General features: G+C 38.5%; 1 protein-coding gene across 1 annotated transcript; it reads left to right on the top strand.

The window, feature by feature from the left end:
• Positions 1 to 2,437: 2,437 nt before the first annotated feature.
• Positions 2,438 to 25,683, top strand: NLRP14 (NLR family pyrin domain containing 14). The gene is made up of 11 exons (XM_090267672.1): positions 2,438 to 2,738; positions 3,489 to 3,560; positions 5,593 to 7,189; positions 10,558 to 10,719; positions 11,494 to 11,661; positions 14,553 to 14,723; positions 15,123 to 15,293; positions 16,787 to 16,957; positions 20,496 to 20,666; positions 24,538 to 24,708; positions 25,425 to 25,683. The coding sequence occupies exons 1-11, from the start codon at positions 2,438 to 2,440 to the stop codon at positions 25,558 to 25,560; spliced, it is 3,291 nt and encodes a 1,096-aa protein (XP_090123798.1). The 3' UTR covers positions 25,561 to 25,683.
• The last annotated feature ends 743 nt before the right edge of the window (positions 25,684 to 26,426 follow it).

The raw sequence follows: 26,426 nt of genomic DNA, 5'->3' as shown, positions 1-26,426 counted from the left end.
AAATGACTAGTTTAGTTTGACAAACATGCTTTAATTATTATAGGTGGTAAAAATTGACATTAATAAACTTGTGAATTGAAATCCATCCTTTTAGACGATGAGTTCCCATTTTAGTTTAGGACATTTTGGAATTTATGAATGTCTTCACATAAGAGAAGCATACTATACATCTGTTACTCTCCTCCAAAAAATATAAACAAAGAAACACCACAAAACAAAACAAATCCCCTCAAGTACAGCATAAGACCTTTGGAAGGAGGACAGAGTATATTGTACTTTCTGTCAGAATTGTGGCTATCACGAAGTAGAAACCCAGTAGGATTAAGAACCATATAGATATTGGCTCAAAGGGACACACAGAAAGGCAGGAGGAAAATGAAGAAAGCAGGGGATTATGAGAGTCAAGGGAAGAGACAATATCAAGAATTAAGCCGTTGTCAAAATAGTATTATTATATGTATGGCACTGTGTAAATTAGGTGCATGCATTAGCTCCTAATCCTTACAGAAGTAGGTACTGTTATTTTTCCTGCTTACAGACGTGAAAATTGAATCCAAAAATGGCTATTGGGTTTCACGACAAGGTGGCAATCGTATGATTTATCTCAGTGGTAGTTTGGTAATGAAAGTTAGATTGTAGTGGATAAGAAGGTATAATTAGTAAAATATAGAAAACTGAAGAAGTTTGTGAAAATGAAGGGAATGGAGTAAAGGGCACATTTGTAAAAGACTAAAGTAGACTTGGGAGGTTTAAATGTTAATGAGAAGGACTTACAGGACTGGGAGAAGTTGAAGGTAGAGAAGAGAGATCACTAATGGATTAAGTCCCTTACTAATTGGGTCCTAGGGAGATTCAGGTCACAGGTGGAGGAATGAGCTATACAAGAGAGGAAGGAGCCCCCTTCCTTTGTTATAGGGAGGAAGAAGAAAAAAGCCCCACACAGCGATATCTGTACATTTCTAGGCAGGAAGTTGAGGGTGTTGTGTTCTGTGTCTCTTTAAACCCCCTCCGTAGTCTGTATGTCCTGGAGAAATGTCAGTGTTCCTTTGAAGTTTCCTCAAATTTACTAGGTTTGCTTCTTTTTAAAAAATTACTGTGAAACCTGTTTTGGTTATATCCTAGTCTGTAATCTAGAATAATTCCATGGTGCAGTTAAAACAAAAAAAGAAACCAAGCCCTCCACCCACAACTTCCCCCAAACAAGTGATAACTCACCAATTACTATATATTTTGAGATAACTCACCTTCTGTTTGAGAAGTAAAATTTCCATTTGCTCCATTTTTTATTTCCCCATGCAACTTTTCCAATCTCCTTGGCAAGTATAGAGGGAGGCATTAAGGAAGGCTGGAAAGGGGTTTAGAGAAAGATCTAAGTCAAGGTCCAGCTGTACCACTTACTAGCTCTGTCTCTTTAGGCAAATCACTGAAAAGGAGATGAGGAACTTGAAGATATGGTTTAAGTGATTAACTGGAGTACCCATGGTGACTATAAAGTTCTAAAGATGGCCAATAAATACGAGGGAAACACAGGGCTCAAAAGACTAGGATTTGATAGTGTTTGAAGAACTGTCACAATGGGGGTGAGGGCATGAAACTAATCAGTACGCTGGAAGATACTAGTAGAGAATGGGTTATGGGACTTCGGAGTTTAAGATTTTGAGTAGTTGTTGTTGATAACATCTGGAGTGAGAGCCTCAGAGTGAAATGCTGGAGTAAAATAAGGTCATGGGAGTTAAGGTCAAGGACGTGAGAGAGTGATGTTTCAGATGGGCTTTAATTCTGAACTCACCTAGAACTGTGATGGGGAGTAGAGGTGAAAGCAGCTTCTGAGCCAGGAATACAGACCCACAGTAACTGCATGGGGGTTCGTGATCAGAGATGACATGACAATAGGAGGAAGCTGGTGGCGTATTCCAGTTGCATGTTCTTCAGGACTAATGTGTATGGTTGGGGTACAATAACAATATTTTATAGGCTGAGATACACGTTAAATGTTGGTGAGGGAGAAAGGGATGAGGAAATTTGCCAGTACTTAGAAGGGTCTTGTTCTGTGCCAGGTGATGCATGCAGTCCACCTGATTTAATTTATACTGTGGGTCTCTGCAGTTGCCTCAGATATCCTTGCTTTGCAGAGGAGTAAACCCAGGCTCTGAGAGATGAGTTGTCTTTATTTCTTACAGCTCATATATGATGGGACTTGGAGCAGTAACTCTTAGGAAGGTGGAAGAAATATACAGTGATCTGTATTAGAGGAGTGTTTTTATGATAGAAAGTGGATCACAGAGAACACTAGGTCAGCAGTGAGCAGAATATAGTAAGCTTCAACATGTTTTTGTTGAATCAATCTATATTTTTATAGATATTTCGTTTCCTAATCTTTTCCATTGGTTCCATGTATTCCAATTATTTTTCCCTACTGAAGCCTGAATATTGACTCATGGACAAGATGACAGATTCATCGTCATCTTCCTTCTTTTCTGAGTTTGGGCTGCTACTGTGCTTGGAGGAGCTAAATAAAGAGGAATTACATAAATTCAAGTTCCTTCTAAAGAATGAGACCTTGGGACTTGGGAACTGCATGATACCCTGGGCTGAAGTGAAGAAGGCCAAGCGGGAGGACCTGGCTAACCTGATGAACAAGCATTATCCAGGAGAGCAGGCCTTGGACGTGGCTCTCAAAATCTTTGAGAAGATGAACCTGAAGGATCTGTGTAAGAGAATAAAACCAGAGATCAATAGTGAGTGATTCTAAGAACATACTTGGGGGGAGGGAGAAAGAAGTACTTCCTGGAGCCTGCTGGGATGATTCTGTATATGGGACTTAGAGATTAAACCATTCTGTGGGATACAAGTTCCGTGATAGTCAAGTACATTGGGAGCTTGTGGGATCATTTGAGAAACACTGAACAGACTGGAAGGTTTTGAGTACTATTATCAGCCTGGCTTGTTAATTTGGGAGTAATGCATTCATTTGGTATCAATTAGCATGGTTAAAGCAACTGAGTGATAAGAATTATCTCATTTAATGTACCTACAAATAAAGTCATATGCTAGGTTAAACTTTAAGAAATGGCAAATATGATTTAAATCTTTGCTGAAATACAAAGAATGGACAAAAAAATTATTAAGGGATGTAAGTCAGGTCAGTATTTTAGTCATTCCCAAGTATGAAGTATTTTAGACATCTGAAATTCCTTACTCATATTTCCTTTGAGCCTTATATTGTTGTGAGGTCCATACAGACAAGGAAACTTAGGCTTATGCTAGACCACCTGCCCTGTTAGAGGGTGGGGGGCATGGCAAGAAGCCTCCTACTTCAGTGTTGTTTTCCCTCAGCTAAACTGGTGTAGTCTGAGGCTCTGTTGACTAGTTTTCTTAAGCCCAGATGGCCATAGAATTGGACCACTGAGGATAATTCTGGCCCCTGTTCTGGCCATTACCAAAGCTCTCCTTGTTTTTGGTAATCTCATAATTCTGTTATGTTGTAGGGGCAGCCCAGACCATGGAACCAGAGGACACCAGAGCCAGAGAGGCAGAAGGTGACCAGGAGGCAGTGCTGGGTAAGTAAATGGGCTTTTATCAGACTTGGGTGGAGTTGAAGCTTTTGAAGCATGATAGGGTTTATCTGCCAGGGCACTTCTGTTCAACTCTTGTTAACAACTTCTAAGATCCTACCTATTTGCTGATTATCGTTCAAAAAGACTCAGCAAAACTGGCTCTCTGGCCAAAGTCAGAGTGTAGAGCCATGTTGATTCAGGGCCTCAAGAGAATGGTATTTGGGAACGCCCAATCAGAGATGAAAGTCTAATGAACAGAGGTATATTTGTGTCTGTTTTATGGGCTAACGAGTCCTTGAGCTGGCAGGGACTGTTTGGCTTACCATATCTATTCTTTCTTTAGAAGTGATGCTGTAATTGAGTTCCCAGGGTGGTGACTGACTAGTCCATATAAAATGTAATTTCTAGAACCAGGTCTTCTCAGTCTTAGTTCAATCTCATTTCCATTATCCTTACTTTGTTTTGAATCCTATGTAGTTGAATTTCTGCTTATGTAAATAGAATTACAGTACAGAGAAAACTGAAGCAGGTGAAGAAGCTTTATTCTTAACTCAGCTATGCTGGTTTCTAACAGGCCACACTCTTTTACTCATGAAATAATCAAATACCTGCTTCATTCCAAGGGCTAATAAATAAAAATTGCTTATTGTATTACATGATCTTGAAGATGGCTTCCCACTTTGACCTTAATTTCTGATTCAGTATAAGGACATTTATTTTTGTGGTATATAACTGGCCACAAATTTAAGAAATCAGGGTCTTATCTCCATAGCAATTTACTGTTAGAAAAATTGGAATACAGTAAAACTAAACAAGGAAAGTAAAAATTATCCTTATTTCTTTTAAGTATTGCACTCTACTATATATTATACCGTAAAGAGTGCCTAGAACCATAACTTCTCTTGGAGGAGAAGTGAGCATAATTTAGTGGGATATAAAATATGTTAGATGTTTGTACTGAGTGCCCTAGTAGAACAGACAAAAAGTTAGCCTTATATCTGAAGAGAATTGGTTCCAGGACTCTTTGGTGGATGCTCAAGTCACTTATATAAAATGATGTAGAACAGTGCATACGGTCAGCCCTCCACATCCACAGATTCCCAACGGTATGTCAAGAATACTGTTTTCAGTTCTCCATTGGTTGTCTCTGTGGATGCAAAACCCAGGATATGGAGGGCCAGCTATACACATATAAATGGACCTGCATAGTTCAAACCTGTGTTGTTCAATGGTCAGCTGTATTTACTTTAAAAAAATTAAATAATTGCAGCTTATGATATGTGCTATGAATAAAAAAATATACTGTGTTTTGAGAATATATGAAAGAGAGAACTTCTAGCATTGAGGTTCAGAGAAAACTTCCTTCCTGAGCTAGTGACATTTAATTGAGATTTAAAGATGGAATCGGACTTAACTAAGAAAAGATGAAATTATAGTTTCATTCTACTTGGACACTTAGGAATTTTTTTCCTTTCTTTGTATAATTCTGTTAACCAGTGTCACTCCAATAAATTCAATAAAAACTAAATAAAATGAAATAAAAATTATTCTTCAGGCTATGTTTCAGTGTTCATTTCTATTAATGTTTTACTTATATAAAGTGGATGGATTACTTTGATCTGTAGTTTCAGCTCTGTCTTCAGGTCCTCTCTGGCTATCATTGTTAATTGTGGCCTGTGTTCCTTTCAAATCTGAATGAGACTCTGTTCTATGCACATACAATCTTTTTTCTCTGTGGAGAAAAGTATAAAGGAGAGAAAATATTTCTAGATCAGATTTAATTTTTATTTGCCATCCCAAATTCATTTTTCTACATCATCAGTTCTATTTTTTTTAAATTTCGAATGTATGTTTTAAATCTATAAGAACATTTTTGTTTTGTTTACATTTTTCTTACCTAAACCAGCCAGCTTTGATTTCAGCCTCTATCACTTCTTGTTTCTAAGTTCAAGTCCAGTATTCTGAACATTACAAATAATAGAATATGTTTTGATCATGTATATCTTTGTTTTGTTCCTGCTCTATTCTGATTTAGGTGATGGAACAGAATACAGAATTCAAATACAGGATAAATTTTGCCTCATGTGGGACAAGAAGTATTTACTTGGAGAACCTAAAGATTTCCGTCATGAAATTGCTGAGGAAGGTAGAGAACTGTTGGAACATCTGTTTGACGCGGATGTCAACACCAGTGAGCAGCCACAGACAGTGGTGCTTCAGGGGGCTGCTGGAGTCGGGAAAACCACCCTGGTGAGAAAGGCAATGTTAGACTGGTCCCAGGGCACTCTCTATCAGCACAAGTTTGCCTATATTTTCTATCTTAACGCAAGAGAAATTAACCAGTGGAGAGAAAGAAGCTTTGTTCAAATGATATCACAGGACTGGCCCAGCACAGAGGGCCCCATTGAAAGGATTATGTCCCAGCCAAAGAGTCTCCTTTTTATCATTGATAGTTTCGACGAACTGAACTTCGCCTTTGAGGAACCCGAGTTTGCGCTGTGTGAAGACTGGACCCAGGTACACCCAGTGTCCTTTCTCATGAGTAGTTTGCTGAGGAGAGTGATGCTTCCTGAGTCATCCTTATTGGTGACAACGAGACTCACAGCTTGCAAGAAACTAAAGCCCTTGTTGAAAAGTCAGCATTCTGTGGAGCTACTAGGTATGTCTGAGGATGCAAGAGAAAAGTATATTTACCAGTTTTTTGAAGACAAGAAGTGGGCCTCGCAAGTACTGAGTTTACTAAGAAACAATGAGACACTTTTCAGCATGTGCAAAGTGCCCTTGGTGTGCTGGGTCACTTGTACCTGTCTGCAGCAGCAAATGGAGATAGGTGGTGATGTCACATTGACCTGCAAAACCACCACAGCTCTGTTTACCTCCTATGTGTCTGGCTTGTTCACACGGGTAGATGGAAGCTGTGCTAGTCTACCCAACCAAACCCAACTGAGGAGCCTGTGCCTCCTGGCTGCCAAAGGAGTATGCACTATGACACATGTGTTCTACAGGGAAAACCTCAGAAAGCATGGGTTAACTAAATCTGATGTCTCAGTTTTCCTGGCCATGAATATTCTTCAGAAGGACACAGATTATGAAAACTGCTATGAGTTCACCCACCTACACATTCAGGAGTTTTTTGCAGCTATGTTGTATATACTGAAAGACAGCTGGGGACCCGCGGACCTTTCCTCTCAGTCTTTTGCAGACTTGAAGCTGTTACTTGCAAGCGCCGGTTCTAATGACCCTCATTTGACACAGATGAAATGCTTTTTGTTTGGCCTTTTGAATGAAGATCGAGTGAAACAACTGGAGGAAACTTTTAACTGTAAAATGTCACTGGAGATAAAAGAGAAGATACTTCAGGGGTTGGAAATATTAGGAAACATTGGCTATTTCCCACTGCAGGTGGGATGTCTGGAGTTGCTTCACTGTCTGTATGAGACTCAAGATGAAGCATTTATAAGCCAGGCAATGAGATATTTCCAAAAGGTTGTCATTAATATTTGTGGGAAAATCCATTTGCTTGCATCTGCATTCTGCGTTAAGCATTGCCAGTGTTTACGGACCATTAAACTGTGTGTAACTGAGGTATTTGAGAAGAAGATGTTAAAATCAAGCCACCCAGCTGAATCTTGGTAAGCACGGTCGGTCATTGCCCCAAAGTGCCCTGTCAGGGAGTGAAGGCAGTAAGTAGATTTTGTCAGGGGGACGGGAGGAGTTGTTTAGCTGAGGTCCCAGAGCCAGGATAACCTTTCAGAGTTGTCCCATCTTGAGAAAAAGATACCAGGCATGGAAACCCCCTATTAACCGATCATGGCTACTTGCCTGAAATGGCTCCTTGGCTTGAGAATAATCCCAATAGAGGGACTTGACTGAGAGCTGTCAGCTGTGAACACGCCCAACAACCAGGGAATGAGTCTTCAGTCCTCAGGGAGGGCTGGGGCACAGCACAGACTTACATCCACTCCCCTACATCTATTGAACTTGCAAAAGCAGTGCCCCCAGAGAACAGGGACCAGGAGTTTCTTGCAGGAACTAGTGTACATAGGTCATCTCTCTGGACTATGGTCCACTGTCCTCTGCTGACCTAGCTCCCTTTCCCTGTTGCCTGGACATAGGTCAGCCTTTGTATGAAAAGTCTCAGCCCTGTAACACCTTAATGGAGAGAATCAGATGTAGGTAAGAAATAATAGGTGCTGAATAAGTATTTTGAAAGAATAAATGAATCTTCAGCGTTTTATGCTTATTATTATACTCTTTCCTCTTCTTCAAGCTGCCTTTTGTGACTCTACCCATCTAAGTCTGGGGGAAGATTTAAACTATGGAATTAGTTATAGATTTAACTAAAATTCATTGAGGACTTACTATATGGCACATAGAGTGCACAGGATATTGAACATAATCCAATTTAAGTCTGGTCAATACCATATTTCAATTTATTTTTAAGACTGGAAAACTTGAGATTCAGGGACATTCACCTAGAAACTTAAGTGTATAATCATTGATTTAAGCACACATGAAATATTGGCTAAGATTTGCTTCACACATACCTTATAGTCTTCTAAGTCCCAACTCATTTAGCCTCCTAAAAATCCTAGGGGGCATTCCTATTGCCATTTTACTTCTCAAACACTGAGGTACCAAGTAGGTGTGTACCATGAAGGAGGTCACACATCTGGTTATAACTTCTTGGTTTTGCAGCTACCGAACTCTCTCGTTGCTGCTACTACAATTGCAGCATTCCTCTTATAAGAATACATTTCACTTCTGTCTGAACTGTGGGAGTAAGAGTTATAGGCTGGAATGCTCTGACCCTCACTTTACTGTCCTGAGAAAGTTATAAATGATCTCCTTCAGTCAGTTTTCTTGATTCTGATTTCATAGTTCTATTTAAAGAAGATGTAATTGAACCTGGGGCATTTAGAATGTATTTTATGCCTAGTGATAAATCTTAGGAAGACATTCTGGCTGCTATATAGCCAGTCTTTGTGCTACCTTCACCTGTTGTAGCGTTATCTAATACTAGAGTTGGCATTGCTGCCAAAATCAAAAATGTCTGAGAACCCAGTGTTTTAAAAGGAACATTATAGGTAACCTTGGTCTCTTCTACAGTGTAACTGCATTGTAAACTTAAGAGCAGAATTTCTATCTTGTTCACCATTTTTTCTGTAATATTTGTGCATTGTAAGCACTTGAATGTTTGAATGAATTACTGCCTAGTTTTCTCAAATTTAACACCTCAGGTGATGTAGGGACCACTGCTCTGCAACATCACCCCAATTTAAGTAAGGTATGGGGGGGATCCAATGTTCATTGAATAGTGAAGAGAGATCAGGATATGCCACTCCAAAATGTGCCACTTTTGTAAGAATTATTTTGAATTGAAAATATTTGAGTTCCTGGAATCCCTTACCTGCTTCAAAGCAGAGCTTCCCAAAAGTACTCAACTGTCTTCAACTCTTCCTGAGAGTAGCTCTCATCTCTTCTTGGAGACAGAAGTTGGCACTACAGCCAGACAGACATTGTCATAAACTATAGTTTCCTAGGGGCCCACTTATCTTTCCAAAAAGTCATTTGTTTTTCCATAAGCACCCTTTTCCCCTCTTCCATTGCCCTACTAAATAAATTAGGTATGTAGATCCCAGAGTCTTTTTTTTTTAATCCTCACCCAAGAACATTTTTCCCCCACTGCTTTTAGAGAGAGAGAGGAAGGGAGAGAGAGAAATAGCGATGCAAGAGAGAAGCATTGATTGGTGCCTCCTGTACAGGTCTGGACTGGGAGTCGCACAAAACCTAGGCATGTGCCTAACCAGGAATTGAACCCACAGCCTTCCAGTTACAAGACAGCACTCCAACCAACTGAGCCACACCAGCCAGGCTGTTGACCCCAAGTTCTAACTACCCTCTTGACTTACCCATAACTGATTTTTTCCCATATGTATCTGAGATGCACATGCTAATAAAATTTGTGTGCTTTTCTCTTGTTGATCTGTCTCTTGTCAGTCTAATTTTACAGGGTGCAAGCCAGGGAACCTAGGAGGACAGAGGGAAAAAAAGATACTCTTTTCTTGTCCTGTAGTAGCTATGATGTTCAAGGCAACATGCTGGACTTATATATATTTTAATATAAATAGATACTAATTGGTAGGAGCCTTTACAAGGTGTAACATTTGCTAAGCATTCCCTATAGCTTTTCTTACTGAATCTTCACAGTGATACTAAGAAGTATTGCATTCATTTTCTAAGATTAAGAAGGTGAGGCTCACATAGGTTAGTAGTGTTGCCAGAATCACCCAGTTTAGTGAATGGCAGTTGGGACTCAGGACTGTTTCGTTCTAGAGCTTATGCTTATAATCACTAGATTATCTTCTTTTTTATTTCTTATTACCTTTTATTTGTTTATAATGGCTTTCTTGATAGTATGCCTAATAATTAAATTATATAACATTTTTAAATTTACAAAGTACTTTTGTGTCCCAACTAAAATTGACTATTAAATCTTCACAACCTTGTGAGAGGGATGGCATTTCCATTTTATAGATGAAGAAAACTATGAGCTCATAGAATGAATGAGACTTGCTTATAGTACTATTAGCTAGTAAATGGTAGGACTGGGGCTCAAACCTGTAGATTCCTAATGTGTAGTCAGTGTTCCTAATCTTCCTCTTTGTGGTCATATATTATTTTTTCCTCTTGATATTGGCTCTTCTGATATTTGAAGACTTCTCTCTTGTCCTTCCTGAGTCTCTTCCTCCCAAGTGAAATCTCTCTAGTTTTTATTTTGTGCATTGAAGGAGTGTGTTGTGTGTGGGGGGAAGCTGTTGGGCAAAGAAAGCCTCTGGAGCACCAAGAGGAAGACTTCCTGGTGGACTGTGCCTATACCCGACCTGCACTGCATGCTCTCGCCATTTCCAAAAGTCCACTTACCGCCACCCATTACCAACTTCTGAGAGTTACTGGACTGAAATAGATTCATCGGTCTTTTCTTTTCCCAATTATGTAGGCAAAGGGATGCTTATTATTGCTGGCAAGATCTCTGCTCTGTGCTACATACAAATGAACACTTGAGAGAATTGGACCTGTGTCATAGCAACCTTGATGAATTAGCAATGAAGATTTTTTATCAAGAACTAAGGCACCCAAACTGTAAACTACAAAAACTACTGTAAGTCTGGCATGAGAAAATTTAATAGAGTTGTTCCAATTTCTTTGTCCCACTTCCTACTCCTACTTATTAGGGGAGACCAACAGTAAACAAATACTTAAAATTCACTATGTAAAATACTTTAAGAACATAAACAGTGGAAAGCTCTGGGAATGTAGAAGCATAACTAACCTTTTCTGGGAAAGTTTGCACAGAACGTAGTAGCTATTGACATGGGTTTTTGAGGGATTTTCTAGATGAGGAAGAACACAGAGGTAAGGCATTCTAGGCAGGTCCATGAGATGACAGGGCATATTTTGCAATAATATATTTTGCTAATTATGCACATTAAACAGTTGATATTAACAGTGAATTTACCTTGGGTTATTTAAAGGATTAAATATGAATTAATGTTGTAATTGCAGTATTTGGAATAGTTCCAATTATTTTTGATAGTCATTCCTGGGGTTAAGAGTTTGAAAACTCCTCTTCTGTTTTTCCTGATGTTATTACCTTCTTTTCCTTCAAGGTCACACATACACAAAACCCCCCCAAATTGAGAGTATGAGTTGTCAGGAAATAATGGTGACCTAAGCTGTAACCCAAATGTTTTTCTAAGCAGCATTCTGAAACGGGGGTTTATGACCAGTCCTGGAATACAAGAAACCTAGAGCAGGATAAGAGATGGCAAGAATATTTAGATAATATCTAAGAGTTGGGTTTGAAAAGGAGGAGGTGCTGTAGCCAGGGACAGAAATGATTTTGTAATCCCTCCTGCATATTTTTCTTCTGAAGGTTGAGATTTTTTTCTTTCCCTGATGGTTGTTGGAATATTGCTAGTTCTTTGACTCACAACCAGAATCTGTGTCATCTAGACCTGAAAGGAAGTGATATAGGGGACAATGGAGTAAAGTCATTATGCGAAGCCTTGAGACACCCAAATTGTAAACTACAGAATCTGAGGTAAGTTGTGATTTTTTAAAATTACAATTGAGAATTTTGTCCAGCCAGGAATTGCTGTTCATAGGGCTAGCTGAAGTCTAGTTTTATGCTATGGAATAGTGGGGAATCAGTAGATTCAGGCTGATTTCCTCCAGCTAGGACTTCTAACTCCTCCCCCCTGCGGCCCCCCTCCCTGCAAAGGCCCCATCATTGTATAGTTCTCTGTGTATCCATCTCCTTAACCTGAAAAAAGAGTAGACCCAGAATTTATAAAGATTTATGTTTTTTTCATATTTAAATGAAGGAATGTATATTTTCATTGTATCTTTGAATACTCAGAAAAGAATGCACTGATGGTAACTGGGGGCAGTGCTGGGGCAGGCTTAGTTTTGCTTAATTTTTGATAATGAATCCCCCTCATCTTATAATTGAGTTCAGTGACCAGTACAGAACATTGAGGAATAAGTGTGGCCACTGTGCCCTCTTGGCGGTAACACACTATTGATCTTCCTGATAGGCCTGATTTTCTTTATGAAAGCAAGAGGCTTAGCAGTCATACTTGGTCTGCACATTGTGTGACAGGTTTCAAGGAAGATCTTACTTTCCAAAGAAAGATAGTTCATCCAGTTTCTAACAAATAAAAGCAAAATAAAAAACTTCATTGCAGTAAGTATTGCCTTAGAGGTATTTATTATCCCTGGATTCAGTTGGGGGTGGAGGAGTGCAAGAATGAAGCTTGATGTATGAAAGGCCAAGATAGGTGTGTATTTGTGGGAAGCAAGTGATAATTTGTGTGTAGAAAAAAACAAGTAAAATCTGAGACAAGACCTTCTTTTTGACAATAGAGATATGAATTATTACCACTGGGAATTTTTTAGGTCTCACTAGTTTTTACAGGATGCAGTTCACTTTCAGTATGGCTGAGAAGTTGTTGGATAATTCTTGAACAGGTATTGAGTTCAGTTATCAGCAAGCCGGGTTAGGGTATTAGTTTTTACCATCTATGAAATAGTAGGACATTTTGAGAAATTTTCTGTAACCTGCAGCCTCTGGTCTGGAACCCAAGTGAGAAGTAGGTCATTGGTTCCTCTTTCTAAAAGTAAAACATATTAGCGGCACAAAGCTATTAAGCGGAGGGAAAGATATTTTCTTACATCAGTAGCTGTGGATCCAAGACAAAATGCCTTAGTACTTAACAGAGCAGCTGGACTTCCTAAGATCTCTCTCATCGTTTGAGGTTTGATAAACCTTCATACAGGCCCAGTTGCTAGGCTTTTAGACAGGAAACCATCTCTCTGGGTGAACTAATAGGGCTCCTTGCACCAGTGAATAGAATGTTTTGGTAGCAGTAGTCATCAGAGCTTTGTAATAATAAAACACTACATTATGTAGGATTGGCTATATCCCTATTATGAGTGTCCACTAAAGTGTAATCAAGAGTCCTGTGGATCTCGTATTGACATTTCATGTGGGAGAGTTTCCAGTTTTATGTTTGTTTTAGACCCCATGTTTTAAGAACCATGGACAGTTGGCTGGCCATGTTATACATGTGCTTATTTTCTGTCCCATTAATGTTTTCTTTCTGTTAAACTTTAATAATTTATCTATAGGCCCCATAATATTGGGTTATTTTTCTGTCTGGAAGAGCTCTCTCCAAACACAGTGTATGAGATTTCCTGTGTTTCCCTAACTGCCTGCTTGGTTGCTGATATAATACCCTTTAGTGTTTGTCTACTCAGGCTGCCATAAGGGAATGCCACAGACTAGGTAGCTTAGGCTGCAGAAATTTATTCCTCACAGTTGTGGAGGCTGGAAGTTCAAACTCAGGGTGTTGGCAGGGTAGTTTCAGGTAAGGCTTCTCTCCTTGGCTTGCAAATGGGTGCCTTCTCACTGTGTCCTCACATGGCCATTTTTTGTGTTTGCACATTCCTGGTGTACTGTCCTCTTGTAAGGATACCAGTCCTGTTGACCTCATTTAATTGAATTACTTCATTAAAGGCCCTGTCTCCAAATACAGTACATTGGGAATTAGGGGTTCAACATAGAAATTTTGGGGACCACTATTCAGTCCATAGTACCTTTCAGAGCAAGTTGAGATTTTCAGCCTTACGCCATGTTCTAGGTTATCCATTGAGGTCTAGTCCCATTCCTATCTCTATATGCCCTGATTTTGATGAATAGAACCAATTCCTGAGGGACTTGAGTTAATAAGTCCTTCATTGAAAGGAATAACCAGAACAACTTCATGTTCCAGGAACACTTCAGCTGCCGGACTCTTCTTACAAATAGCTGGCTGGTATCAGGCCCAGCCAACCGAGCACACAGGTGGTCTCTAATATGTCTCCAAATATAGGGGCTCTACATGCACTCTTTTCTTCTGCTTCCCTTCTTTTACTTCATTTTTTAGAAACTTGAACTTCTGACTTACTTCTTGTTTTCACTCTTAAAGATTGGGTTCTTCAGAAAGTGTGGGTTGAGTCCCATTTGTAAATGAGCTTTGGCAGACAGTAGTGGCAGTCCCAGCTTTGGCTCCTGGTTTCCCACCCATCTGTTTCAGAGGCTGAAGAGTTAAAAGTATGCAGCTCTCCTTCAGTCCACCTTCACCCATGTTGTAGTTGGAGGACATGCCTCTGGATCAAAAAATGATAATATTTAAAAATAGTTTTGAATATTTTCATAGGGCACTGGGGACATGGGGATGGAAAAGGCAAGCTTCCCACCCTCTCCTTCCTGAGTCTCTTTCAGAGCCTCATGATTGAGTTAAACAACTCTCAGTCTACGTAGGTAAGCTAGATTTTCAGAAAGGGTCCCACAGGCCCAGATCCGTGTGACCAAATGATCTGGCTGGGTGAGCAGTAGTTAAAATTCTTCTCTAAGGAGGATTATTCCTATTTCTCTGTATTGTTTTCCAGCTTGGAATCCTGTGACCTAACTACACTTTGTTGTCTGAATATCTCTAAGGCTCTTGTCAGAAGCCAGAGCCTGATATTTCTGAATCTGTCGACCAATAATCTATTGGATGATGGAGTGGAGCTGTTGTGTGAGGCCTTAAGACATCCAAAGTGTCACCTAGAGAGACTGTCGTGAGTCTTTTTGCTTTGTTTTGTTTCTTGTTCAGTCTTGGATAGCTTAGTTATGATGTGGGTGGGCAAACTGCCTGGGCCTTGACACTGACCGTGGAAGAGCAGCTCCTTTCCTCCCTCTCCTGCTCTTACTCTTTTCCTTGACTTTTAGACACTGCTTCTCTTCATGATTGACTTCATTTTCATTTGTTCCAGGCTTTTCCTTTCCCATCCTATTTGGTGTGGCATTATACCCTGTACATAGCTGACATGGAATCTCATTTAAGTAACTTTGATGAGGCTGAGTCTGTAGTTGAGGTGTAGGGGTTGTAAGTACCAGCTAACTTCCCTGTGAAGGAGAAGAGAAGCATGAACTTTGGGATTTGACTGATCCCTTCCCATCTGTGTTTTCTCCTTCAGCTTAGAAAGCTGTGGCCTCACAGTAGCTGGTTGCAAAGATCTCTCTGTCGCTCTCATCAGCAATAAAAGGCTGACACATTTGTGCTTGGCAGACAACCTCTTGGGAGATGGTGGAGTAAAGCTTTTGAGTGATGTCTTGAAACACCCACAGTGTACTCTACAGAGCCTTGTGTAAGTGTCTTCCACTATAATCTACATTTTGAAATATATTTAAAATGGGAAGATAATATGAACACATTCTGTCGCTTTTTCCCTACTGTTGGCCTTAATGATAATGAAAATGATGAGGATGGTGATATTAATAATTGCCATTTATTGTGTCCTCCCTGTATGCTGGGCCCTGTGCTATTTTTTTTAAACCTGTACAAAAGCACCTGATGCTGTCAAACTGGCAGCCTGAGTTCTAAGTGCCTCATTGTCCAGGTGAGGAATGTGAGGCTTAGAAAGTTTATGCATCTTCCCTAATGCTCACAAGAAAAAGATGGATTCAGGACTAAAGTCCATCTATCCAGCTCCATATTCTGGGCTCAGAACAGGTAAATATGTAAGAGTACCATTGAACAGAAGTATAGCATTCCATGGAATGGCTGGATCACACTGTGATTATTCTGTTAGTTGCCATTAGATACTTTCATAGACATGGAATTGATGAATCAAAACTTATTTTGTCAGATATGGTTAAATTGTCTCCAGATAGATAGTTTATATTCCCTCAGTAGTTTAGGGGCCTGCATTTTGATATCCTTATTGGGTATTTGGAATCTTTTTGATCAATGTTAATTAGATAATTGAAAATAACTAAAAAAGGATTTGATATTGAGCATCTTTTCTAATGTTTTTGGTCTTTAATATTCTAGGAATTGTCTCTTCATAGGCCCAATGTTCTTCTGGATGTTTTCTTTATCTGTTATATATTATAGTTACTAATATCACATATACACTATTACTATTACATTTTATGTATTGTAACTAATTTATGTAGCATGTTACTGTATTTTTAATTTTCTTTATGGTCATTTTTAGAATATAGAAGTTTAAAATTTTTGTGAAGTCTAATTGTCTTCCCTCTCATGACTTCTAGAAGTTTTGTCAAAATGGAAATATCTTTCTTTAAAAAGAATGTACTTATGTCACCTTTTTCATACTCTTTATGGTTTAATTTTTAACATTTAAGTGTTAAATTATTCCAAATTAAATTTGTTATAAGACTTAAACTGTTTTTCCTCCATGTCAAGTTCCTTGTCCCCAAATCATTTATGGCGTAATATATCTTTTCCCTACGGATTGGAAATGTCACTTTTATTATGTACAAAAAGTACTTATTTTATTATAATTACTCCCATTCTACTCCATATGCCTGCTCCTCTGCTCCAGGTAGCTACCTCTGCAACAGGGTACTATATTTATCGCAATGTAAAGAGATTAACATTTTATTTATAGTAATAAAAATTCCGAAGAATGTGAATCCAGTTTGTAGGCCAGTTTGGTGCAAACCTATGGTTCCCAAGGGAGACAGCCAAAGAGGCAATGAGGGAAGAGGCTATTTGACCTGAGATGGAGTATTGGCAAGTAGATAAAGATAATAACGTGAAACCTTTTCAAAGGTATATTCAGGCAGTAGAGCAATAATTCAATTTTTTTTTCTCACATTGTCCTTCCTGTAGGCTGAGACGTTGCCATTTCACTTCAGTTAGCAGTGAACATCTGTCACTTGCTCTCCTAAGCAACAAGAGCCTGACACATCTGGATCTCGGGTCAAACTGGCTACAGGATGATGGAGTAAAGCTTCTGTGTGATGTCTTTCGGCATCCAAGCTCTAACCTTCAGGACCTGGAGTAGGTCTTCTTTGACCTTAGTTTTGTGTAGCTTTAATTACTACTGTGAGGTATGGAAAGAAAGGCCGAGTATCTAACAGAAAAAAAGAATATACCATTGATCCCTCTCTTTCATTCTAAGTCTAGCCAGGAAGTCTATTCATCCTATTTTTCTTAAACGATTAATAGAGTAATTACAATCAACTTCCCTCAGGCAGGGGGGACCAGAGCCATAAGGCTTAACATAGACACTTTATTTTTACCTTGGTTGTGCCCCAGTGACTCTACTGTGTCCTTTATCTTACATCCATGAAGCTGCAATTGGGCTCTACTAGCTTTTCTTTCTAAAATTAAGTTTTGTAATTGGGTTAACTTTTAAATTGGGAAGGGAATTTTTTTAAATATTCAACAATCCGGTCATTCTTTAACAGCCACTGTGTTTATTCTTGTTCTGTTCTCTCTTACTCTGTCAATAGGTATGCACACTTACACATGATATATGTATGTATAATTGCGATTACTGTGTAGATGTGACTTTGAGGTTTCCTTTTCACATGACAGTATTTCAGAAACACATTTAAATACTTACATACAATTACCTTATTATTTTAATGGGCCTGGGCTAGTTAGTGAGAGGTATAAGGCATACTGAAGTCAGATTCTGCTTATTTCAGGGATTTTAAGAAAATGTGAAGCATGAGCAAAAACAGGATATTTGTATGGAAAAACCACTGGAAACAGCTCAGGCCACTCCTGGGCAACTCCAAGACCAGCAAAAGTAGCAACCATCTGCAGATTGCTTAGTATTTCATGTTGGGTAGCCCCAGGCAGAACGCAGGTGGTGGCTAACCTTGGTCTGCACCTCCCAAAAGGCCCCAGAGCCAGCACAGCCAGTGGACAGCTTCAGACCAGGTTGAATCACCACCAGCCAATCACCTCCACAAATGACACACTCAAGAGACAGACTCGTGGACACTAGAGCCCCTACTCTATAGGGGGTCCCCTGCACAGCTGATCCTCCATGGTGATCAGAAGTTGGTAGTCTCAGCCAATCCTTGCAGCTAATTGGCTTGGGGGTAAATCCCTCCCATTGACATGCCAACAGTAATCAATCTCAACTATGAGAAGAGGGTATACACAGTCTACACAGGGGGCACATATCAAGTGCCCAGCTTGGATGACCTAGGAGGCTATGCCACTAGACCTTACAGAACACCTACTCCATGAAGCCACTCTACCAAGCCCGGAAGATATAGCCACTCTACCTAATAAATAGAAACAAACACAGGGAGGATGCCACATGAAGAGACAAAGAAACATGTCCCAAATAAAAGAACAGAACAAAACTCCAGAAAGAGAACTAAACGAAATGGAGATGAGCAATCAACTAGATGCAGAGTTCAAAACACCGTTTATAAGGATACGTAACAAACTTAGTGAAAACTTCAACAGTATTAAAAAGGACCAGTCGGAAGTGAAGGATACACTAATTAAAATGAAGAATAATTTACAGGGAATCAACAGTAGAATAGATGAAGCCAAGACTCAAATCAGCAATCTGTAATATATGGAAGCAAAAATTATTCTATCAGAACAGCAAAAAGAAAAAAGAATCCAAAAAGAATGAAGATAGTAAGGAGCCTCTGAGACAATGTCAAATGTACGAAGATCCGCATCATGAGTATGCCAGAAGAGAGATGGCAAGAAATTGAAAATGAATTTTTTATAAAAGGTGGAAAACTTCCCTAACCTGGTCAAGAAAGTAGACATACTAGCTCAGAGGGAGTGAGTTTGAGTAAGTTAATTCACAGGCCCTTTAAGAGGAACTTCCTAGGACTTCAGAAGCTCTTCATTTCCTTCAGCCTCAGTCCTCAGTATTCAGAGTCAGAAGTTATGGGGACTTCTCTTCCTGGTACTGGAACCCTAGGCTGGGGTCCTGGTTTGGGACTTGGACCCCTTGCTCCTCAGGGGGGACCTCTCCTGCCAAGATACTCCCCCCCCCCCAAAAAAAAGCTAGTAGAGCCCAATTGCAGCTTCATGGATGTAAGATAAAGGACACAGTAGAGTCACTCGGGCACAACCAAGGTAAAAATAAAGTGTCTATGTTAAGCCTTACGGCTCTGGTCCTCCCTGCCTGAGGGAAGTCGATTGTAATTACTTTATTAATCGTTTAAGAAAAATATTTACGATTTCATTATATAAATATTGTAGCTAGAGTGAAGCAAGATATAGGTGTCACTTAGCAATCTCAGCTCACTTTCCCACTAGGGCCTCCCACGGCTAGTAGCCTGGATGAGTCATTAAGGGTCTAATCCCAGTGTTGTTTTTTAGAACTATAAATTCAAGATTGTTAGTATACCTAGAGTGTTTGGTTTGACTGAACTGACTCATGATAACAAAATTTCCAAATGAGTTTACTTGTCACATCTATAAACACTGAAGTGATTAAATTATTGGGTCCAATAAACATCTGTCCTTCCTTTAGGAAAATATATATGATACGGGTTACAATGTGATTCTCTGAAGTTTCCTTGATTATTATTCAATTGGAAGATAAAATTTTACTCTAATGCCTTTATTTCAGTTCCAGAAACATAATTTCTAAGTGACCTATATGCACAAGATATTTGTTTAGCCCAGTTTCTCTCATTAGCATTGCTGTAAACACATAAATTAGTTTGTGCTTTCTTAGCTACCTTCATAGTCTCTGTAGGCCATGCCAATTCTCTCAGCCAGTGTTTACAACAAATATGAGCTAGCTGCTGAGGTGGCTAAAGGTTATTACTAAGGTGATGCTCTTGTCCTCAAGTAGCTCACAAAATGCTGATAGTAGGGAACTTAATGCCAACTCTAATCCATTCCATATTTTGTTTTGAGGGTATGACAAGTGTCAAGGAGCAAGGAATGGGATGGAGGAGACGTGAGTCAGTGTAGGCTTGAAAGATGAAGAGGATTTTGTTATTATAGATATCCTAGGCAGAAGGAAAGAATAGAGAAAAGAAGGAGGATGAGGATAGATGTAGTATATTTGGAAAACAATAGGTTGTATGGTTGGAGAATAGGGTGAGGACAAAAGAGGGAAAGGGAACGCTTGAGGCCAGATTGTAAATGCTCTTGAATGTCCTACAAAAGACTTGAAAGAAATATCTTTTTATATGCAGCTTATTGATTCTTTGGAGATAACATTTTGAGATAGATTCCTGAAAAGCGTTTTTATAACAAAAATATATTAGAAACTGAAAGTATAGACACCAGTTCCTTGGGAAAGCTTATAATATTGTTTAGTATTGGTGGGAATAAGTGTTTATATCCTTGATTAAGGAAGCTTGATAGATAGCATCCTGTTTGTGGGAGAAAACAGTTTTTTTCACCTACTGTCTTTTTCTGCTTATTAAGAAATCCCATGTGTTCCTACTGGTAATGTTAGACCTTCCTGTGTCCATCCTGGACTACAGATAGAAAAGGGTCAGAAAAAAGGCTCAAATACCTGAGCATCTCTCCCAGGAATAAACTAAGCTTCACAACTAAAGGTCTTACTTTTCTTTTGTATTTCTTGCAGACTGATGGGTTGTGTTCTCACTAGTGCATGTTGTCTGGATCTGGCTTCTGCTATTGTGAACAACCCAAACCTGCAGAACCTGGATGTTGGGAACAATGATTTGCAGGACGATGGAGTCAAAATTCTATGTGAAGCTTTGAGACATCCGAACTGTAATATTCAGAGGCTTGGGTGAGTTCAAATTTCCATTAGGAAAATGATAGCTATTTGGTGGCTAGTATAGCTGGAAGAAATTTAGTATATGGAGAGAGAATGGAAAATAGATGGGGTTATAAGGTAAGTTACTCTCATACATGAGAATCTGAATTTCAGATATATGGATCAATGTGTAATGTACGTTGTTAGTGTAAAGCCATAATTCACATTTCTTTGTATCCTTTTCAGTATCCTTTTTAGTACCTTAAACAGGGTATGTATTAAATAAATGGTACTTAATTTGGTCTTCCACATACTATCATCCTTCATATATATCCCGTCTGGCCTTGTATTAATAATTTTTATTAAATCTGAGATTTTACTAATCGTCTTCTATCTAGAAAAACGCTATCAATGCTCTTTAAGGAGTTTGCAATCTAATAAAATCTTATCCTATGTTCTGAATACTTATGTTCAGTCGGATATTGCTTGGATTTTTATTTTCTTTTTAAATCTTGAACTAATATTGGAGAATACATTTTTAGTCATACAGCATGAATTATTGACTTCTGGGCAAAATTTTTGCTTTACCTTTGGAAAGCCCAGACACTATGATATGTTTCTCTGAATCTTCCAAGAAAGTGTTGCTTTTTCCTATGTTTTCATTGACTTTCCATATATGTTTATCACAGCAATGAAGATGCTTAATTGTTAAGATCGTACAAGTCACCCAGTTGCTGCCCTGGCTGGGTGGCTAATTTTGTTGGAGCATCCTCCCATACAACAGGATGTTGTGGGTTCATTTCCTGGTCAGGGCACATCATCTGGATTGTAGGTTCGATCCCTCGTCAGGGCACACATGGGAGGCAACCAATCGATGTTTCTCTCTCAGATCAATGTTTCTCTGTATCTCTCTCTTTAGTCAATAAACAGGTCCTTGGGTGAGTACTAAAAAAAATGTAAATGTGTTATCCAGTTGCTTCATGTAGCTATTGTTAATTCATTTTTATTTCTGTAAAAAATTTTGACAAATGACCACACCAAAAACTAGAATAATCATTATGTTGTTGGTGGACTTTGGGGTTGTTTTCATTTCCTTTCCTTTATGATTTAGTGATGCTATAAAGACTTTAATGCATGAATTCTGACGCACATGCATACACACTTATCTAGGGTAAATAATTAGGAGTGGACTTGTTATGTGTTGGGGGAATATATGTCTTCAAATGTATCAGATACTGTCAAAAGGATGGTACCAGTTTATTCTAACCACTGCCAGTGTGTAAGAGTTCCTATTGTTCTCTAATCTTGGCAATTTAGTCAGACTTAATTGTTAAAATTTTAGCCAGTCAGGTGTGTGTTTTGGCATATGATTGTGTAAGATTAGAATTATTTCTTTTTTGAGCTTAGTAGAAATTTCTGGTGAAGTTATATGATCTGAAGTTTCCTTTGTGTGGTGACATTTTTGACTACTGATTCAATTTTTAAAATAATTAAACATTTATGTAAGTTTTCTCTTACTGAGTAATTTTGGTAAGTAATAGTATTCCTGTGCTTTTATTTATTCATCTAAATTATAAAATGTATTGGGAAGTGTCTAATATTATTATATCCTTAATTTCTGAATCATCTCTAGTGATTTAGATATCCAGTGATGTTTCAATAGTTATTGTTTCTATCTTAATACTTTTCTTCTATTTTGGTTGAGTTTATTTTACCATTGTTTTTCTAAATCATTGAACTGGATTCTTAGCTCATAAATATTTCTTCTTTTCCAACACAGACCTACATAAAGATTATGATTTTCCTTTAAATCATTGCATTAACTTCATCTTACAAGTTTCGATATTATGTGAAGTGTTGTCATTATTTTTGAGTCTATAATATTTAACTGCCTTTATGATTTTTTCTTTAACCCATGGATTGTTTGAAAGTGTATTCCTTGATTTTCAAATACAAGAGCAGTTTCTTGTTACCCTTTTATATTTACTCTCTAGCATTGTGGCCTGAGAACATACATGGTTTCAGTTCTTTGAAACATGATGACATTTGTCCATGGCCTAGTATGTAGTCAGTTTTTATAAGGGCTTAATAGTGTGCTTGAAAAGAATATGAAGAGCTGTTGGTTGTAGTATTTCACATCAGTTAAAATTGTTGTTCCTGTTTTTTGAATCATCTATATTTTTAGTGATATTTTTTTTTCGCAGATAATTGAATTACTGTGAAAAATGTTTAAAATCTCCTTTATAATCGTAGATTTGTTTTTCATTTTGTAGTGGTTAGTTTTTGTTTCCTGTATTTTTAATTGAATTTATTGGGGTGACATTGGTTCTCAAAACCTTACAGGTTTCAAGTGTACAACTCAGTAAAACATCATCTGCCCACTGCATTGTGGGCCCATCGCCCCAAGCAAAGTCTCTTTCCATCTCTATTTTCCCCACTTTTGTCTACCTTCACCCAGTCTCCACCCTTTTTCCCTCTGGCCATCACCACATGATTGTCTGTGTCTATGGGTTATGTACATATATATGTTTTTTGGCTAATCCCTCCACCTTCCTTCATCCAGTCCTCCCTCTCCCACACAGCTGCCTGTCTGTTCTATGTATCCCTGCCTCTGTTTCTGTTTTGTTCATCAGTTTATTTTGTTCATTAGATTCCACATATAAGTGAGATAATATGGTATTTGTCTTTCTCTGATTGGCTAATTTCACTTAGCATAATAATCTCCACGCTGTGGCAAAAGGTAAGATTTCCTTCTTTTTTACAGCCATGTGGTATTCCATTGTACAAATGTAGCACAGCTTATTTGACTGTTATTAGTGACCACAAATTTAGAATGATTGTTTCCTGATGAATTCTTGATAATCTTTTATGTTTTATAATACTTTTTTCCCTAAGGTTTATTTTGTGTGATATTGTGGGACTATTGATCCACTGTGTTAATGTGTGCTCCATGTGAGTAGCAACTTAAAAAATATTTTGTATACTAAGTAGGTATATATGCACTCAGTTATTGAAAGACAATGTAAACATTAAGGTGAAAATTAAATTTAAATTAGTTGGTTAGGGGGAATCATCAGGTACAAAGACTGAGTTTACCATATTTCCTTAGTTCATGGTATTGTATTGTCATTGGTTTATGCACAGGCCCATTGATTATTGGTTGGTTAGTTGGTTAATTTATCTCCACTAAACATTCTCATTCACACCTGTAGGCAACTGACCTAATGTGTTTGAAATTTGCCACAGAATTGTGTGTATCCTTGTAAAAGATGTGATGTTGTTTCTTGGTGCATGCATTTTTATTTGCATGAATGGCATGGTGCAGGAGACCTTATTATATACCTTGCTTTTTAAACAATACCATATTTCTAAAATCTGTATTTTTAATGCTGTTCAAGGATTCAACTACTTTATAGTTTTTCTTAACCCTTTGAGTGCCAACATCACTGTGAGCGACGCTGACCAATTTTCCCAAAAGTGCCAGTGTCGCTCCCAGCAACTTTTTTTTCTATGCCATAAATGTAAATAACAATGGAATAATTCATATTTTGTTCTCTTTTTTTGTACCTCAGGTTATATATTGATATCATTTTTTCTCATTTTGATCCAAATTTCGATTATGCATGGTACTCAAAGGGTTAATGTGCCTCCATATTTTATTTATTCCCTGGACTGTAATTATGAATTTGTAATTCATGATATTGGAAGGGATGTATTCAGCCCGTAAGTGTCTAGAATAATGACTATTATAAGTACTTATATTATTTCTTAAATTTCCCCCAGTTGTGCTCTTATTTTTTAAGCTTCTAGAGTCATCCTCCACTCCCAGCTCACAGATCTCTTGTGTGCGTGCTCTCTGTTGTGGGATAAAGTCAATTTTATCTGTAGTCTCTCTTCACTGCAGACTGGAATACTGTGGTTTGACCTCTCGCTGTTGTCAGGATCTCTCCTCTACTCTTAGCAGCAACCAAAGGCTGATAAAAATGAACCTGACACAGAATACCTTAGGTTGTGAAGGAATTATGAAGTTATGTGAAGTCTTGAGGTCTACTGAATGTAAACTACAAGTTCTAGGGTAAGTCTTCATTGGTTTCTCAGGAAGAAAGTTTTCTGAAATGAGGGATTGGGGGAGCCACTTTAAGTATGCACTCATACTGCAGGCCTTGGGATTAACCTGACTGTGGATCTTTGGGTATCTTCTAGGCCCTTATTTGTTTTCCTCCCATAGAACACTGAACTTTTAGAGACATCTGTAGCATAGTGGTTAAGAGCCACAAACTCTAGAACCAGACTACCAGAATTTGAATTACGGCCTTGCCGGTTACTACATATTTGAACTTGTGCTGATCTCCAGTCTCTCTGTTTCAGTTACCTTATCTGTAAAATAGGTGAAATGATAATATCTACACATAGGCTTATTGTAAGGACTGATCACTTGAGCCAATATAGGTGGTTTTTAAAACAGTGCCTAACATAATAAACAATGTATGTGTTTGCTGTTTTCACCATCAGTAGTAGTACTATTTTGCTTGACTGGAAAAAAAAAAGGCTCTTGGAGGATCCTTTTAAATTTTAATCTATTTCTCCCTTTCTCTTCCATATAGCATTTTCCTTCAACTGTATGATTCCACTCAGCATATTCCTCTTCCTTTTCTACTCCCCAGCCATGTTAATATTCTCTCTCTACTTTAACAGAACAGTTCCCCTACTCCATTGAAATAAATTTCCCGGAGAAAGTAAAGGGCTGTGGGAAAATTGAATGCAAGAAGAGATGTTCCCCTGTTTTCTCAGGTTGTGCAAAGAGGCATTTGATGAGGAAGCCCAGAAGCTGCTGGAAGCTGTGGGAGTTAGCAATCCACACCTAGTCATTAAGCATGATTTTAGTGACCATAACGAAGAAGATGGCTCCTGGTGGCAGTGTTTCTGATTTGAAGAACCTGATATTCTTTGAAAAAGTAAAAGAAAGACCTCAGAGTGACAAGGCCTGGGGCTCCCAGCTTTAGATACTCTTTGCCCAGACACATTGCATTTGATGTCTGTTAGATATAGGTTAACCACTTCTCTGTAATATGTCTGTTCTACTTCACATAGGAATTTGTGAGGTTAAAATAAAATGAAAACTATAAAGCCCTGTGAAAAGTGTACCCTGATGTTTTTAATTGGATGCAGAGCTTAAGAAGCCAGATGTGAGATGCCTAGAAATGCACCTAGAGGACGGGGTCAGGGAAGAGCACCGTGTTGTCCTTTCTCTCCATCCCCACTGCCATGGCTTCGTTACAGCCTCGTCGTCTCTGTTACGTTTTATTCAGTGCTTTTCTGTGTGCATTCTTGGGACCACTGGTGTCGCAATCACTTGGGTGTTTCTTAAAATGCAGATTCCTGAGCTGCATGCTAGACTTACTGCATCAGACTATCTGGGCAAGGGTCCTAGGAACTGGCATTTTTAATACTTGCCAGGCAATTCTTTGGTGCACTAATATTTGAGAATCACTAGTCTCATTAGAAATGGGAGTCCACTTCTGCAGTGAACATATGCTGTAGACTATTGAGAAAATATAAGGAAACAAAAGATTATTAGGGTTAGAGTGAAAAACAGGTTTTTCTGTTTGATAGAAACATGATGCAGTAAAAATTTCTGTAATAATAATGTTTTGGTAACTTATTGCTATGTAACAAACAATCCCCAAACTTAGTGGCTTCAAACAATAACCACTTCATTATATGTCATGACTTGGTGTATTAGAATTCAGGAAGGGCTCAGCGAAGCATTTCTTATGCTCCATGTGAACATCA

Source organism: Furipterus horrens, unplaced genomic scaffold (assembly GCF_987537825.1).
Source record: "Furipterus horrens unplaced genomic scaffold, mFurHor1.1.pri manual_scaffold_2, whole genome shotgun sequence".
Taxonomy (NCBI): domain Eukaryota; kingdom Metazoa; phylum Chordata; class Mammalia; order Chiroptera; family Furipteridae; genus Furipterus; species Furipterus horrens.
Note: the sequence above shows the minus strand (reverse complement) of the source record. Positions and strands in the feature narration are given on the sequence as shown.

Excerpts from the sequence above, each read along its gene's own strand:
- NLRP14 (XM_090267672.1), top strand. The coding sequence starts at position 2,438 with ATGGACAAGATGACAGATTCATCGTCATCTTCCTTCTTTTCTGAGTTT. Across the intron at positions 2,739-3,488 it reads AATAAAACCAGAGATCAATA|GGGCAGCCCAGACCATGGAA; the intron begins GTGAGTGATTCT and ends GTTATGTTGTAG. Across the intron at positions 14,724-15,122 it reads TGTCACCTAGAGAGACTGTC|CTTAGAAAGCTGTGGCCTCA; the intron begins GTGAGTCTTTTT and ends TTTCTCCTTCAG.